This window comes from Oncorhynchus mykiss, chromosome 13 (assembly GCF_057628025.1).
Source record: "Oncorhynchus mykiss isolate SJ-2025 chromosome 13, ASM5762802v1, whole genome shotgun sequence".
NCBI lineage: Eukaryota > Metazoa > Chordata > Actinopteri > Salmoniformes > Salmonidae > Oncorhynchus > Oncorhynchus mykiss.
In genome coordinates, this window is record NC_143034.1 from 67,286,414 (window position 1) to 67,304,713 (window position 18,300).

Below are 18,300 nucleotides of genomic sequence, written 5' to 3' on the forward strand. Positions count from 1 at the left end.
AAGCCAGCAGGCTGGCCCAGCAGCCTCAGCCTGTTTCATCTCTCTGGGTAGAAAGCAGAAAGCCAGCAGGCTGGCCCAGCAGCCTCAGCCTGTTTCATCTCTCTGGGTAGAAAGCAGAAAGCCAGCAGGCTGGCCCAGCAGCCTCAGCCTGTTTCATCTCTCTGGGTAGAAAGCAGAAAGCCAGCAGGCTGGCCCAGCAGCCTCAGCCTGTTTCATCTCTCTGGGTAGAAAGCAGAAAGCCAGCAGGCTGGCCCAGCAGCCTCAGCCTGTTCCATATCTCTGGGTAGAAAGCAGAAAGCCAGCAGGCTGGCCCAGCAGCCTCAGTCTGTTCCATCTCTCTGGGTAGAAAGCAGAAAGCCAACAGGCTGGCCCAGCAGCCTCAGCCTGTTTCATCTCTCTGAGTAGAAAGCAGAAAGCCAGCAGGCTGGCCCAGCAGCCTCAGCCTGTTTCATCTCTCTGAGTAGAAAGCAGAAAGCCAGCAGGCTGGCCCAGCAGCCTCAGCCTGTTTCATCTCTCTGAGTAGAAAGCAGAAAGCCAGCAGGCTGGCCCAGCAGCCTCAGCCTGTTTCATCTCTCTGAGTAGAAAGCAGAAAGCCAGCAGGCTGGCCCAGCAGCCTCAGCCTGTTTCATCTCTCTGAGTAGAAAGCAGAAAGCCAGCAGGAATTCTTGTGGGCAGAGAAAGACTTAGACTGTGACTAGTACAGCTTCAAACACTTAAACTTAGGAACAGGACATCTGGTAGAAATGGAATGTGTGTGTGTGTGTGTGTGAGTGAGTGAGTGAGTGAGTGAGTGAGTGAGTGAGTGAGTGAGAGAGAGAAACCAGGTTTAAGTGGAAAGATGGTGGAGGGATGAATTGATGGAGAAAGAGGGAGGGAAGGATGGATGAGAGGAAGGAGAAAGAAAGTGATGGAGGGAGTTAAGGGAGAGAAGGAGGGAGAGAGAGAGAGAGAGAGAGAGAGTGAGGTGATATTTACATAGGAGACATTATCCCAGTGATAGCTGCAGGTGGTTGTGATCAGGCAGGAGGAGAGCATGAGACCAAGACTCATGACAACAGCACGTAGAACACAATGAACGCTTCACAAATCAATCTATTATTGGCTGCATAAAATCACCATAATGAGTGAGTGTGCACTGCCTGTGTGTGCCTGAATGAGTATGTGTTTGTGTGTTAAGGTTAGTTTTTTACAGCACTGAAAATCATACGGTTGGTATTTCCGAAATACCCCGGTATACGGTGTGTGTGTGTGTGTGTGTGTGTGTGTGTGTGTAGTCATGATGGTACAGCAAGCTGAGAGCCCAGCTGTGAGGTGAGCAGTACTGACCTGTTGTCTAATCAGCCTGTTCCTGGGTCTGTGTTGTATAAGACAGACCTGTTAAAATCCATCCATCCACAGACACACACTGACAGTCACAGTCAGTGAGACAACAAGCCAGACCACAGCCTCTCATCACCTGGGACAGAACCACTGACTGTCCTGCTCCTCCTCTCCTCCTCTCTTCTTAGGGTTGATTAAGCCAACAACTCATACACACAGTGGAGGAGGTGGTGGTGAATGGTGGTGGGCTCCTTCCACCAAATGAGTCCCTTCTGCATCCCTTTGATATTTGAAGTAGAAAATCTGCACCAACATTGACTTTGAAAAGCCACTTCTATTAAGTGGCCTTTAATATAGGCTACATGGAAAATTCAACAACTCAGATTTTCATATGAATAAATACTTGCTAAAGCATTTTGACATGTCCCTCTGTGTCCCTCTGTGTCCCTCTGTGTCCCTCTGTGTCCCTCTGTGACTTCTAGGTAGATTTAACCCACTTTTTCACCATCACTGTAAAGCACTAGTCATTTTGTTGCTTTGACAAAGTCATTTCTGAAGATTTTCTGAAGAACTCTCATTTTACTGTTCAACTATTCCTTTAAAAATTTGTTTTTAATAAACATTGAACAATAGTGTAATCATAGTGTAAAACCAGGTGAGCTTTCTGATGTTTTGTGGTGAGAAACTGAGTCGAGCATAAAACGTCTCCCCTGTTCCCCAGACTGTAGATACACAGGCTGGAAATGGTTTAACAATACATTAAAAAAGGTTTGCATTCAATTTCTCCTCCCTGTTGCACACAACATACTTCCATTCCCCCATTATAAGGGGATTTACGGCTGATTTAAGACATCTTCAACCCTGTTACGGTCAACCCCTGTTACGGTCAACCCCTGCTACGGTCAACCCCTGCTACGGTCAACCCCTGTTACGGTCAACCCCTGTTACGGTCAACCCCTGTTACAGTCAACCCCTGTTACAGTCAACCCCTGTTACAGTCAACCCCTGTTACAGTCAACCCCTGTTACAGTCAACCCCTGTTACGGTCAACCCCTGTTACGGTCAACCCCTGTTACAGTCAACCCCTGCTACGGTCAACCCCTGCTACGGTCAACCCCTGTTACAGTCAACCCCTGTTACGGTCAACCCCTGTTACGGTGAACCCCTGTTACGGTCAACCCCTGTTACGGTCAACCCCTGTTACGGTCAACCCCTGTTACGGTCAACCCCTGTTACAGTCAACCCCTGTTACAGTCAACCCCTGTTACAGTCAACCCCTGTTACAGTCAACCCCTGTTACAGTCAACCCCTGTTACAGTCAACCCCTGTTACGGTCAACCCCTGCTACGGTCAACCCCTGCTACGGTCAACCCCTGTTACAGTCAACCCCTGTTACGGTCAACCCCTGTTACAGTCAACCCCTGTTACGGTCAACCCTGTTACGGTGAACCCCTGTTACAGTCAACCCCTGTTACGGTCAACCCTGTTACGGTGAACCCCTGTTACGGTCAACCCGTTACGGTCAACCCCTGTTACAGTCAACCCTTTCACAGTCAACCCTGTTACATTATTGGGCACTTACTATAGTCGTGCTTTTATTTAACCTCTTAAGATGGGAAACATGTTTTTATTAAGTTGAACATGTGCTCTTTATGACAGAATGTTCAAATTAAGAGTAATCACTACCCACACTACCCAAAAGGGACTCCTTTGGTGGACCGATCCAGCAGCACATTGTTAATATAATCACCCAGCTTTACCTGCTTGCCTCCGATCCTCCTGGAGCCTCATGGCCCTTACGACTGCTACCATGTCCCTTCCTTACAGCCTTTATGTTATCCTAGTACGCCACCGGTTCATAGCCCTGTGCTGTTGATGTGAACACTGTGTACGTGCTGCAGGCTCCAGGACTCATGATGGGCCAGGTGATCATCTAATTCTCCCCTGCAGGGCCAGCCTGACCCAATCACTGGTTCTCTCCATAACATAACGAGAGAGAGAGAGAGAAAGAGAGAGAGAAAGAGAGAGAGAGGGCAGCTGGTCTCACACTCTCTGACGCACAACAGCGACCTGAGGCCGGCAGGCAGGCAGGCCTGGTGTGTGTGTGTGTGTGGTTAGATGTTTCAGCAGATACACACGGCACCCTCAGAGGTCTGGAGCAGCATCGATAACATCAGCCTGCTGATTCCCTGTATGGTGTTCTGAGCAGTAACAGAGAGGGTAAAGGCCTCGACCACCTCCACTCTACAGTCAATGGATCAGTCTCCACTCTACAGTCAATGGATCAGTCTCCACTCTACAGTCAATGGATCAGTCTCCACTCTACAGTCAATGGATCAGTCTCCACTCTATAGTCAATGGATCAGTCTCCACTCTACAGTCAATGGATCAGTCTCCACTCTACAGTCAATGGATCAGTCTCCACTCTACAGTCAATGGATCAGTCTCCACTCTATAGTCAATGGATCAGTCTCCACTCTACAGTCAATGGATCAGTCTCCACTCTACAGTCAATGGATCAGTCTCCACTCTATAGTCAATGGATCAGTCTCCACTCTACAGTCAATGGATCAGCCTCCACTCTACAGTCAATGGATCAGTCTCCACTCTACAGTCAATGGATCAGTCTCCACTCTACAGTCAATGGATCAGTCTCCACTCTACAGTCAATGGATCAGTCTCCACTCTATAGTCAATGGATCAGTCTCCACTCTACAGTCAATGGATCAGTCTCCACTCTACAGTCAATGGATCAGCCTCCACTCTACAGTCAATGGATCAGTCTCCACTCTACAGTCAATGGATCAGCCTCCACGCTACAGTCAATGGATCAGTCTCCACTCTACAGTCAATGGATCAGCCTCCACTCTACAATCAATGGACGTTCCAAAATGTCTGACCTGCTGTTAGCTGCCACTGAACCAGAACTGAACTGTTTCTGGGCCTGCTGCTACAAAACAACACTCACTCACTCAGAGGAGAGCAGAGGAGATGGAGCCATAGAGAGCCTGAGAGGGGCCACACACAGATACAGGGAAACAGATTCACAAAGCAAATGTGCATCGGCCCGATGTGGGCAGCTTACATCATGCCAACTGTGGACGTTTTCTGGGAAAAGAAGGGCTTATTTCAAGCAAAGTGAGGGCTGCCCTCACCAGATATGGGCTGCCCACACTGGCCCACACTGGACCAGATTCAGATTCACATCAACTTTATTATCCCACCAGGGGCAAATTCATTTGGTCATGTGTTTAAAAAAAACAGTACATTAAACATGAAAACACAGAAACTACACCAAATAATTCATTCAAAGTGCTATAGCTACACATTTAAAGTGAAAGTGCAATATGGCTGTTGGAATAAAGAGTCCCCATATCTATCTGTTTTCATTTTCTTTTGAAGAAGAAGTCTCTTTTCCCTTGTCGGGCTGCTGCTGTGACTGAGTTTTGAGTGAAGGGGATGGGTACTGCCCTGTAAAATGCTTTCACGTTTTAGGAGGGTGAGTTTTGTGTACAGGTTGATGGCTGATTCGTGATCTATACCAATTGTAATTCCCGCAGTCTATAATCAAGTGCTGAAGCTTGACTTGGTCTTGAACTCGCATGTTTCCAAACACGCATATCAGACCAAAGGACAGATTTATAGAACATTTGGAAGATATGGCGGTCGACATTAAAATGGTTCATTTTGCGTAAAAAAAACCTTCTCTGTTGCAATTTCTTTATCTTTGCAAAGGCACAGTCATTGAATTTCAGTTTGTCTATTTCGATTCCAAGGTACTTCTATGTGGTCACTCTATCGACTGATTCCCCATTAATCTTTGTCGGGGGTAGTGGAGTTTTGTTCCTTCTGAAATCAATTTCCAGCTCTTTTGTTTTCTTAATGTTTATTTCAAGAAAGTGATCTGCACACCACTGGATGAATTGAGCCATTTCTCTGACAAAACCTTGATGAGAGGCTTGGTCTGGGTGGAGGAAACCCACAACAGCAGTGTTATCTGCATATTTAAAAAACATGTGGGCTGCGTCAGAGGCTTGACAATCGTTTGTGTACAGCGTGTACCGTATCGGTTAAAGTACGCAATCTTGAGGGGCTCCCGTATTCACCGTTCTAGATGTAGAGATGGCAGAGTTAAACTTCACTTGTTGAGTACGGTTCACAAGGAAACTATTAATCCACTTGATCAGTAGAGAGTTGACCAATGCCTTGGGGTCCAATGTGGAGGCGATGAGCAACCGGCATCGGCCCACTATGGGAAGCGTACGCAACAATAAAATAACAATAATGAGGCTATCTACAGGGGGTACTGGTACTGAGTAAATGTGTGGGGTTGCAGGTTAGTTGAGGTAATTGAGGTAATATGTACATGTAGGTAGGGGTAAAGTTACTATGCATAGATAATAGATAATAAACAGCGAGTAGCAGCAGTATAAAGAAAAAATGGGGGTCAATGCAAATAGTCCAGGTAGCCATTTGGTTAGCTGTTAAGAAGCCTTTTGGACCTAGACTTGGCGCTCCAGTACTACTTTCCCTGCGGTAGCAGAGAGAACAGTCTATGACTAAGGTGGCTAGAATCTTTGCCAATTTCTAGGGTCTTCCTCTGACACGGTGATGCAACTAGTCAGGATGCTCTCATTGGTGCAGCTATAGAACTTTTTGAGGATCTGAGGACCCATGCCAAATCTTTTCAATAGGATGCCATTTGGGTCGGGCTCCTTGACTTCCTCTCAATGGAGTTATAGCTGTGTTTTTCCTAGTTATAGGCAATAACTGGTCAGCGTCTCAAATGGCAGCCTATTTACCATGTAGTGCACTACTTTTGACCAGGGCCCATAGTCAAAAGTAGTCAAAAGTAGTGCACTACATGGTAAACAGTGTACCATTTGGGATGCAGCCGTGGCCCTACACATGGGTCATTAATAATATTGGGGATGCTTCTTGGCTAGGGCTGGAGCTGGAACTGGGGCGGCTGGAGCTGGAACTGGGGCTGCTGCACAGACCATCAAAGAACATCATTAAAAAGCATGAATGGATGAAAGAGAATTAATGGCCCTAAACTGTTATTTCACACAAAGCCCTCCTACTGTAACTTCTGCCAAGGAAACAGACACACAGACATCACATTAGCCCAGGGGTTCAACAACGTGTTGGCCCACGACCACATTTTGATATCCATATGTAATCAACAGCCAATGTTAACTTTCTTCATTGGAGCTATGACAGTCTATTACACATCAGTCTGGCAGTACTACTGACTGTATTTACAGTATGGTTTGAAGTATGGTTTTGGGAAGTTCAGAAGATTATCAGACAATGATGTTGTATATTCTGTGTAGAAAAGGTCTTTTCCCCTGTCTGATTTAGTGCCTGGTCTTGTCCACTCTGTTCTAGTCAGTCCTGCGCAGCTTTTGTCATTGTAAAGGGAAACAGAGGACCAATACAGTCACTTCAGAAAGTATTCACACCCCTTGACTTTTTCCACATTTTGTTGTGTTACAGCCTACATTTAAAATTGATGACATGTTTATATTGTGTCACCGGTCTACACAGAAATACCCCATAATGCCAAAGCAGAATTATGTTTTCAGGGATTTCACCATGAGGCCAATGGTGATTTTAAAACAGTTACAGAGTTGAATGGCTGTGATAGGAGATAACGGAGGCTGGATCAACAACCTTGTAGTTACTCCACAATACGAACATAAATGACAGAGTGAAAAGAAGCCTGTACAGAATAAAAAACATTCCAAAACATGCACTCTCTTTGAAATTAACTTTTTGTCCAGAATACAAAGTGTTATGTTTTGGGCAAATCCAACACAACACATCACTGAGTACCACTCTTCATATTTTCAAACATGGTGGTGGCTGCATCATGGGTATGTTTTGCTATATTGCACTTGTAATTTCATGAAAATTAAATATTTTTACTAATTTAATTTGAAGGACTATGTTTTTGGGAGGGGGATAAAAATAAACAGAATGTAGCTAATCACATGAAAAATCCTAGAGAAAAACTTGGGTTCAGTCTTGCTTTCCACCAGACACTGGTGTCACATTCTGACCATAGTTCTTTTGTGTTTTCCTTGTTTTAGTGTTGGTCAGGACGTGAGCTGGGTGGGAACTATGTTGTGTGTCTAGTTTGTCTATTTCTATGTTTGGCCTGATATAGTTCTCAATCAGAGGCAGGTGTTAGTCATTGTCTCTGATTGGGAACCATATTTAGGTAGCCTGTTTTGTTTTTTTATTTATTTATTTTACCTTTATTTAACTAGCAAGTCAGTTAAGAACAAATTCTTATTTTCAATGACGGCCTAGTGGGTTAACTGCCTGTTCAGGGGCAGAACGACAGATTTGTACCTTGTCAGCTCGGGGATATGAACTTGCAACCTTTCGGTTACTAGTCCAACGCTCTAACCACTAGGCCACCCTGCTGTTGGGTTTGGTGGGTGATTGTTTCCGTGTCTGTGTTTGTTTCACCACACAGGACTGTTTCGGTTTTCACATTTATTGTTTTGTATTTTTGTAGTGTTCTCGGTTATCGTCTATATTAAAGATGTTTAACACTAACCACGCTGCATTTTGGTCCTCCTCTCCTTCAGCGGAAGAAAACCGTTACAGAATCACCCACCACAAAAGGACCAAGCGGCGTGGTAGCAGCAGCAGCAGGAGAGGCAGCAGCAGCAGCAGCAGCAGGAGAGGCAGCAGCAGCAGGAGAGGCAGCACTATTTGGAGAAATGGACTTGGGAGGAGATCCTAGATGGGAAAGAACCCTGGGCAGAGGCAGGGGAATATCACCACCCCAAAGCAGAGCTGGAGGCAGCGAAACCAGAGAGGCGGCATTATGAGGAGCTAGCACGGCAGAGCGGCTGGAAGCCCGAGAGGCAGCCCCAAAAATTCATTGGGGGGGGTGGCACAGGGAGAGTGTGGCAGAGTCAGGAGTCAGACCTGAGCCAATTCCCCCTGTTTACTGTAAGGAGCCATGGATGGAATCAGAGCAGTCAGCGAAGTTGAGGTGTGCGTCTGAGAATGTTGAAGAGTTATTGGACAGATTGGAGGAGAGTGAACGGATGGGAGATGAGACATTCGAGGAGTTGTTGATGTAATTGGAGGAGAGTGAAGAGAGAGAGCTGTTGGTTTGGCGTAGTATGCACGGCATTCGCCCTGAGGAGCGTGTTAGCTGTCCGATGCCACCTGTGTCAGTTCCTTGTACTCAGCCTGAGACTTGTGTTAGAGTTCCGGAAGATTTGATGCCGGCTATACACACCAGGTCTCCAGTACACCTTCACAAGTGCGACACGCTACCCCTCAGTCCTGAGCTACTTCTCAGTCCTGAGCTACCTCTCAGTCCTGAGCTACCTCTCAGTCCTGAGCTACCTCTCAGTCCTGAGCTACCTCTCAGTCCTGAGCTACCCCTCGGTCATGAGCTACCCCTCGGTCATGAGCTACCCCTCGGTCATGAGCTACCTCAGTCCCGAGCTGCCCCTCAGTATAGTGGGGCCCTTTGTTAGGGTTCCTAGGCCAAGGTCGGCGGCGAGGGTCGCCACTCAAAGGACGCTAAGGAGGTGGACAAAGACAATGATGGAGTGGGGTCTCGAGGAAAATCCAACCCGGAGGTGCTGTTTTTCCTGAAAGCTCTCTGTTCCATTGCCTGCCTTCGCTCCATTTAAAGGAATATCAACCAGATTCCTTTTCCTATGGCTTCCACATGTTGTGAACAGTCTTTAGACATATTTTCAGGCTTTTATTTTGAAAAATGAGCGAGAAAGTTCACATCGCGTCATTGGATGGCTGGGTGCCAGCAGCGTTTTGCATGCGCAACAGCTTGGAGCAGACATTTTCTCTCTCTCCTATTGAAGAAGCTACAGTCCGGTTGAAATATTATTGATTATATATTGTAAAAACAACCTGAGGATTGATTATAAAAAAACATTTGACATGTTTCTAAGAACGTTACGGATATTATTTGGAATTTTCGTCTGTGGATTTCTGAACATAACGCGTTTGGTCTGCTGAGAGATATGTCCTTACATAAACGCTTGGTATGCTTTCGCCGAAAAGCTTTTTTGAAATCTGACACGCCAGGTGGATTAACAACAAGCTAAACTGTGTTTTGCTATATTGCACTTGTGATTTCATGAAAATTCAATATTTTTACTAATTTAATTTGAATTTGGCGCTCTGCAATTCAGCGGATGTTGACGAAAATGATCCCGCTAATGGGATGGGTGCATCAAGAAGTTAAAAACAGTAGCACTGTCAAAGCTGAACAAAAAAAGTCTGCATACAAGCAAACACTGGCCACGAACTATATGTTTTCAATACCGCGTTGGTAAAAAATAAATAATTTGTTTAACCGCAACTTCTGGGGTAGCTATCTTTAACTTGGTACCTAGCTAGCACCAATAGAACCAACCTGAAAACAATGCCCAGTAGAAACTGGTCATTTTCATTATATCATTTTCATTATTCTTAGCAATGATTTAGGAATCCTTGTGAGTAAGTATTAGCTAAATTGGAACTTGTTGTTTGTCTATTGAAATTTAACTTCAGTTCATGAAAATAAATAGCTAGGACGCTACTTAACCCTGTTGCCCAATGCTAACGTTATAAGCAGCCAGCTAGCTTCATCTGGCTAGTGATGCTCGACCGGACCGGGTTATGTGTTGTGAAGCTAGCCACAATACGGATTAGGCACAATAGTGGAATTTGCGGTTTGCCTTCAAAATAAGAGTTTGTCATTGACAGTGATGCATATGAATACAAATAGTAGAATTATGCCATACTTTTATTTTGAAGGCTTTTATTTTGAACGCAAAGTCCACTGTTGTGGCTAATCCTTATTGTGGCTACCTTCACATAGATGAAGCTGCCCACCAATAATCAAATAAGAACTGTCTTATAAATGAGGGTTATTTTAGATGATGACACCTAGCTATATAGTTAGCTAGCTAAAAAAGATTGTCATTTTGCTATGTTTTTGGGGAAAAACATTGTTTGCATCCATGAGCTAGCTAGCTTTTTTTTATGGCCAGCATTGTAGGTGTGCCAGACAACTTTACCAGCATCATAGCATACGTATCGATGAATCGTTGTGACATGAAATACGAGTGATAGTGTGTAAGAACTACATAAAACAATTATGAGCGCGTTAAATTATTGTGACGTGCAGTCATATTCAGGTCCTGATTGGTCAACAAGCTTAATTGACACGTCAAATAGTGTTAAATTGTATATTTTGTTGACATGCAAGGACCAAAACGGCCATAGCAAAGACACAAATGACGTTCCATAGAAATCCTGGTTGAGAATAAAACGACTGAACAAATGAACAACAAAACAGCACAGCAAATAAGTGAAAGAAATAGGTTTTGATTATGTTTTACTGGTAATGGGGACATACGTAAATGTCAACAAAATAACTTTTTGGTCAGTGTGGTGTGTGTGTGTAATCTTTATTTAACTAGGCAAGTCATTTAAGAACAAATTCTTATTTACAATGATGGCCTACCCCGGCCAAACCCTGACGACGCTGGGTCAATTGTGCGCCCAATTACGGCCGGATGTGATACAGCCTGGATTTCAACCAGGGAATGTAGTGACTTCTCTCACACTGAGATGAAGTGCCTTAGACCGCTGCATCCATGTGTGTGGGTTAACTATTTAAACTGTACTAGAATACTTAAAAGGCTGCAAAAAATGTTAAATATCGGTATCGGGTTGTTTGGGCAAGGAAAATATCGGTATCGGCCAAAAATGTCATATCGGTGCATCACTACTTGGGTTCCGTGACTATTAAATACAGAGTTGGAGGCTATCTGTTCTCTGGTTGCCTAGGTTACCCCCTCAGATGGGTGATAGGGGAGAAAAGTTGAATAACACCCGTACAGACTAGAACAGAACCCACGTCATCAACTACTGATGAAGGAGAGCCTGACAAAGCAAGAGAAAGAGAGGCAGAGAGATAAATAGAAGTGAGAAATAGAGAAGAGAGGGATGGTGATGAAAATGATTTAAAAGCCACTCCTTTCATTTCAACTCTTCTCCTCTGAGTGCAGAGAGAGACAGTCTGTCAGACGCTAGATCATCTGTCAACAGCTCATCTGTAAGGCACAGAACATTCTCTCCCAAACACGGAGAGAGTGACTGTCTGTGTGTGTTTGAGAGAGAGAAAGCGAGAAGGGAGTCATATAGTGCTGAGTGATTCATGCTTTTTAAGGTCGGTTTTTGGTTTTTATTAGTTGGGTTGAATGCTGTAACAGAATAAACCAATTAAGTCCCATGATGGTAGTTACTGCCCATTGCTGCTTATCACGTATAAACCATCAGTTATTCACTGTAATGATGGGCGGTGAGTCGGGAGCAGGTGAAACAGTTTAATAAAACGACACTAACATAAAGCAGAATGCCAATACACAAGAACTATACCAACTGGTGAGTGAATATGGGAGAGTGACATATAAAGGGCAGGAAATTATGAAGGTAATGGAGTCCAGGTGTGAATCATAATGTGAATCATAATGATTCACAGGTGCGCGTAATGATGAGTGCCAGGTGTACATAATGATGAATCCCAGGACCGGTGGTTAGAACTCTGGCGACGTCGTACGCCGGAGGGGAGAAGCAGGCGCAGACGTGACATTCACATTACTCAAATATTTCAGTTGTTGTGTATATTGCATTGGTTTTATTTGATGACTTTATTATTTCATTACAAGTCCTCATCTCTACAACTGCTGCCTATGCTGTCTAACAAAATCGGTATTTTAGTAGTTCTTTAAAGTAAATAAGGCATACTTTATGACTGCTGAATACCAACTATCAATCACTTAGCTCATGTATTTTCAGGTCGAGATACCTCGCAAAGCAACAGATGCTCTCTATATCACTTCACGATCGTCCATTTTCCTGTCTCTTCCGTAGCGGGCATTAAACAAACACAGACCGGACAAGTAGATGCGCAATGGATTATTGTCATTGTAGTTAATTACCACATTTTATGCGCTAAACTATGTGGAATATTGGCCTGTTGGAAACTACGACTCCCTTCTACATCACACAGTTCAGGCTGGATCTGATTTACCTCTAGAGAAACGGTGCAATGTGCACATTGAGCTCACAGAAGAAAATTGAAAAAAAACTAAATGGAATTAAAATAACTGAACCGAGGTCAGTCAAATAGTTGTTTAATAAACAAAAAATAACCAAAATATCTAGAATCACAGCCCATACAAAGAGAGGAGAGAAAAGAGAGAGGGAAAACAAGTTCTACACTCCAGATTCGTTCACCTCACAGCAGAACACCTCAGAGCTAGATTTAAACCTAAAAACACTGACCCAAAAGTTAATGTGTTTCAGGAAGAGCGTCTTAACCAACAGGAACATCCAAAACACATTCATCATCATCATCACACCCCTACATGAATAGAGAATCAAGTATAGAGTATAGTGTCACCCCCGATATACACACACACACACACCAACGTCACTTCATATATAGTAGTTACAGCCAGACAGGTCGTGTCTTTAGCGTAAGTTGTTTTGATTGTTTTCTGATGAAATTCAGCAGTCTAACCAATAATGCACAGAAATATTGGAAAGGCTGCTTAATTTCTCTCACACACAACAATCAGACTAACCAACATGGTTGGAGACATTTGTTCAATCAGAAGCGTTATTCCCGGTCCCAGTGGCTCTACTGTCTATGTGTAAACAGTGTGACTGATCATGGTCTGCTGTCTCCAAGCTGCAGCAGGGAGTTCCTCTCCAGGTTTCAGTCTGCAGTAGGCAATACAGTCAGTCTATCCTCCTCCCTCCTCCTCTCCAGGTTTCAGACTGCAGTAGGCAACACAGTCAGTCTATCCTCCTCTCTCCTCCACACTGAGAATAGAGACCCCATGGGGAGCCTGCCAGGGAAAGTCAACCCTCAGACACTGCACTGCACAATATACTGTCAAAACAAAGAGACTAGGGGGGCTAGCTAGCTAAGATAATGCTAAACTCAGGCTAAACTCAGGTTCTGTAAAATCATGTAAACTTGATAGAAAATGGACAGGCATTCGATATCATTTGGCAGCATCTCCAATACATATGTCATGGTAAAGCCTAAGTGATCCGATTAGCATTTTAACTTTACACTCTCTCTCTCTCTGCAGCATTTTGTCTCCCTCTAGATTCAGCCCTACCAGACTAGCAACACTGTTTCACACTATGCTCCATGGTCTCCTTGACAACAGAAACCTGCTGGGGCTAGCACTGCAGCTAGGACAGGGGCACCATCCCCCACACACGTGCACATACACAGGTACGCACACACACACACGTGCATATACGCAGATACGCACCTGTGTACCGTGCACACACACAGAGGCACATGCACAAACACACACCTCTGAACTGTAAATTATTGCGCATAAAAACCCAGCATAAAGAACTGTGGGTAGGCCAACCATAATAATCTGGAAAATTAATGAAAAAACTGGATTACAATCCTTGTGACACATGCTGTGTGCTGCACGCTCCCTGGCCTGGGTAATCCTGTATAATATCACAACACAGAAGGATGGAGGATGCACAGGATTAGTTACAGCTACAGCCGTTGTAGAGTAAAAACCTATGGTGATTTCTGGACCGGAATGAGGCCTTCTTTTAAAGCCATTGTGTAATTGAATTCGGAGTTCCAGCGACCACTCTATTCCAACACAGTGACTTAACTAACTAACTAACACTAATTACTGGCTTCTCGGACACAGATTAAGCCTGACTGTGCTTTAGTCCAGGACTAGGTTTAAAGGAGCGTTTCCTAAACTCAGTCCTCGGGATCCCAAAGGCTCCACGTTTTGGTTTTTGCCCTTAACACTACACAGCTGATTCAAATGATCAAAGCTAGATGATTAGTTGATTATTTAAATCAGCTGTGTAGTGTTAGGGTAAAGACCAAAGCATGCATTGAAGAAGCATTTACTTACTGTGCTTGAGTCATGTGTTGGTTGTTCCATGTATTCAATGTGTTTATTGTAAGCTGCTGTGGAAGACTCGTCTCAGATAAAGGACTAGAAGGGAAATATAAAGGCTACTGAGCATTTTAGAAGGCTGAGGGGTTTAGACCCTACTGAGGAACACTGCATCGCCTTAACAATGCAACTGGGTCAGAGGAATCATCAGATAGTGGTGTGTGAACCAACACACAGTAAAGTATCATCAGATGACTCACATAAACTCACACTGGGATAATCACCCCTTACGGACGCGAACGTACACACACACACACGCTGCATTGACGGGAGTAGACTGCAAAACCAACCCTAGGCTCACTTCTCAGTCCTCACCTACCTCATCCCCTTTCTGTATCTGATCCGGTCACACAATCACTCCTTCTGTTGTAGACCTGGAGTCACCATGGGCTATTGGGTTGACCACCATTCAGTGTACCAGACAACTCTGTGGTCTATTCATTTCTCTGAGAGACCATTGTTTTCAAACACATCAAATGATACCTCAGGCCTCTCTGTGGACAGTTCCGTAATGGGCTAAAACTTAGCATACCAACAGTTGAAAAACAGTCATAAAGAAATCACCTGATTGAGATTCAGGGTATTCTAACCAAATCCAATACCACTTAGGCCTACACATCTACTACAAAGAAAGTCATGGGAATAAAGTAAATCGAACTTGACACAAATGTAGTGAACGGAGACAGTGCAACACCACAACCAAAGTTCCCTCTAGGAAAAATAAAGATAGTCCATTCTATAGAGAAAAAAAAGCTCCCTTAAAGGCAAATGTTAAAAATAAAAAAATAAAAAGTTAGAGGGAGATAAGTGTTAACTAATTGGTTTATTTTCCTCTGTTTTTATTACTACAAAACATAGAAACACATCATTTTCACATATGTTGATGTTGGGAGTGGTGCTGGAGATGAAGAATATGAAGTAGAATTGTTGTTACATTTCCCTTTAACATAGCCTATAATTCAGCCATTGCTGAATCCTCAACATGGCGTGTGTGAAATAAACAACTAGCTATCCTAACTTATCAAAGAGTTGACAGGACCCTGTACTTTCAAGGGCTGAGGGCTCCAGAGGTTGAATATACAGACCAGCTGGGCTGATCTATGAAGGCGTCTCGCTACGGAGGTGCCAGCCAGAGATAATACATTCAGAGAGAGAGATTCCCTCCTTTATTTCCTCTTCTATCCCCTCTTTTCTCTAACCTCTGAGAAATTAACACCATTCTGTAGTTCTATTCCGTAATCTGTCAGTCCAGGCACCAGACAGTAACAGGTCGTTCTCGGTTTGTCCCACAGACACTTGTGGATAGACAACGTCCGTACAACACAGCCTGTGTGTCTGTGGATGGGGCACAGACTGTCCCTGTCTCTGCGCCCCTAATGCTCCCAGGCCCTCAGCTAATGTACCCCACCATTGTGTGGAGAGTTGAAAGCTCAATTAGACAAATGTAGTATTATCATGAAACTGACAGCTAGGATACCCCTAGGCTATTTATTTACAAATATACTGAGGATATGACAAGAAAACATGAGCATAACAGTCTCCTTTCTCATGTATTCTGATGTAAAAGACTATCGACTAATGAAAATAGATCCACCTCAGTGAAATGAAACAACAATAATAGCTTCTACTCAGCTCAATTCCAATGCCTTCCAGTTCATTTGTGTATTACATGTCAATACGTTGATAGCAAATCCTTGCTTTTCTGCAGAGTGCAATTCAACAGAAATTATTCACACATAAGCAAAACATTACTGACATACATTAATAATGACACTATAGACGAAAAAACTAAATAGATAGTCACAAACAACAAATATTATTGTTGGTAAAAATGTATTTTCAAAGAACAAAGATGCAGTAAACATTTCAAGGGAGCTTTAGGTCGCAAATAAGGGGAGATTTAGGGATATTCACAAACCTTCTCCAGCTTTTCAAAGTGCTCCCGCAGGAATTTCATAGGACGCTCAGGCTTGGCGATGCACAGGTTGACAATGCACTCTTTGAGGATCTGCTGGATGTTGTGCTTCTGCACGAACACTTCACAGCCCTTCAGACTCTCGTCTTCTTCCAGATTAGGGGAGGAGGAGGTGGCCATGTTATTTATCTGGTTTATCTGCAGAGAGGGGGAGAGGAGGGGTGGTTGAGGAGAGAGGAGATGAAGGGAGGAGAGAAGGAGAGAAGAGGAGGGGAGAAGAGAGGGGAGGAGGCGAGAGGAGAGGTGGAAAGAGGAGAGGAGGGAAGAGCAGGGGAGGTTGAGAAGAGAGCAAACACAGGAAGAAGAGGAGAGAAGAGGAAGGTGTGGGGAGGGGAGACGAGAGGTGGAAAGAGGAGGAGGAGGGGAGAGGGGAAAAGAGGAGAAGATGAGAAGAGTTGAGTAGAGGAGAGGAGGAGTGGAGGGGAGGGGAGAAGAGGAAAATATGAAGAGGAGAAGAGAAGGGGAGAAAGACATAAAGAGAGAAAGTGCGAGAAAGAAGAGTGGTGGAGAAGAGGAGAGGTTGTCAGAATGAGGAGAATTATCAGCCCCTGGTTGTTTGTGTGTCTGTCGGTCAGTTTTTCTTTAAATGTGATAGGGGCTGTATCTCCAAACTACAATAGACAGAGGCCTATTAATTAATAAGGCATGTTGATGACCACAGACACTTAGCCTACTAGATTATCAAAGCAATACCTTGACATGATCAAATCATACTTCAGTACCTGTTGCAGGTGTAATGCATAGTTACAGTCACACTATCTAGAGGAGCATATTGTTTATTGTCACCTCAATCTATTTCCACCTTTACATAGCCTAGCCCACATCAGCAACACTGTCAAATAAAGGATGCATTCTCAAATCATGTGGTTTTTAAACTATGTAATATCTTCTGACAACAAGGTAGTCTGTAATGGAATAATATGTAAAGACAGTCAGATTAGGGACAGAGATAGCTATACAAAGCCTCCGCAAATTCACTTCCGCTATTTAAATTATAAGGAAACATCACGGTTGATGTGTTACTGTAGCTAGCCTCTGAAAGTAGCTACTACATAGCTGGCTAGCAAGCTTAAAACTAAAACTAAGTAGGCTAACGTTAGCTAGCTATCATAAACCCATAACCTCCATATTTCCATGGAAGATGACTGTAAAACAGCTAGCTTATCATTGGCCTCAATGTCTAACATTTAAAATTGGCAAGCTAGCTATTATATCATTTTCTGTGAAAATCAAATGTTTCCTAAGTAGCATTACTAGAGCACCTGTTTAAGTGTTTCCGGGCACGAGTCTATCTTTCATGTCTCTCACATAAGATGACAACCAAATCACAACCATGGCTAAACAAAAAGCAATATTCAAGTCTAGTTGCATATGCTGATAAATACGTCAACACGCTGAGGTTTTGCCAGATAAGATATTCGTTGTGCCATTCAGTTTCTTACCGTTATTTTCCGGGGATGCTCAGAGATTCTTGGCTACGGATGTGGTTTGCAAGGTAGGCTACTCTGTAGCTAGAGATGATGCTCTGCCGCTGCTCGGTTGCTTCTTTCACTGGGGCTCGCTCTGCGTCTGTCTCAATGACGTCAATCTGTCACTTTTTATTCAGCCGCAAAGCAACTGAATAAAGAGGCCAGCAACAAGCTTACAATCCTTTCACTCATTTCAAATGTTTAAATAATTATGTGCCATGGCGTTCCTTATGTGGATGTCCACATCATCGTGTCATGTTCAATACACCAGTTTCATAAGAAGAGGGCAGGTGTTTGTTTGTTTTTCTCAGCAGTATCAGACAGAGAAAAGGTTATCTGACAGACGACACTGACAGACCTGACCTGCTCCTGACCTGCTCATGCAGAGAAAGCACCACATTACAATGTTCTGCCCATTTGTTATGAGGCTTAGTTATGAGGCTGTGATAGAAAGTCCATCATTGGGCTCTGCCAAGTTGTGTTACTGACAGACTTAATAAAATATCATAATCCTAACCTAAAG

General features: G+C 43.8%; 1 protein-coding gene across 2 annotated transcripts in view; it reads right to left on the bottom strand.

The window, feature by feature from the left end:
- Nucleotides 1-18,183, bottom strand: part of LOC118938336 (cAMP-dependent protein kinase type I-beta regulatory subunit) — a 203,929-nt gene extending 185,746 nt beyond the window's left edge. Inside the window, exons 1-2 of one of the 2 annotated variants that reach the window (XM_090197307.1) lie at nucleotides 17,751-18,183; nucleotides 16,252-16,446 (exon numbers count right to left, since the gene is read on the bottom strand). In XM_090197307.1, coding sequence (XP_090053433.1) covers nucleotides 16,252-16,428 — 177 coding nt within the window. In that variant the 5' untranslated portion in view covers nucleotides 16,429-16,446; nucleotides 17,751-18,183. Of the gene's footprint in view, nucleotides 1-14,288; nucleotides 14,608-16,251; nucleotides 16,447-17,750 lie in introns of those variants that run through there. The other variant, XM_090197308.1, reaches the window with a different exon arrangement.
- Between the last annotated feature and the right edge of the window lie 117 nt (nucleotides 18,184-18,300).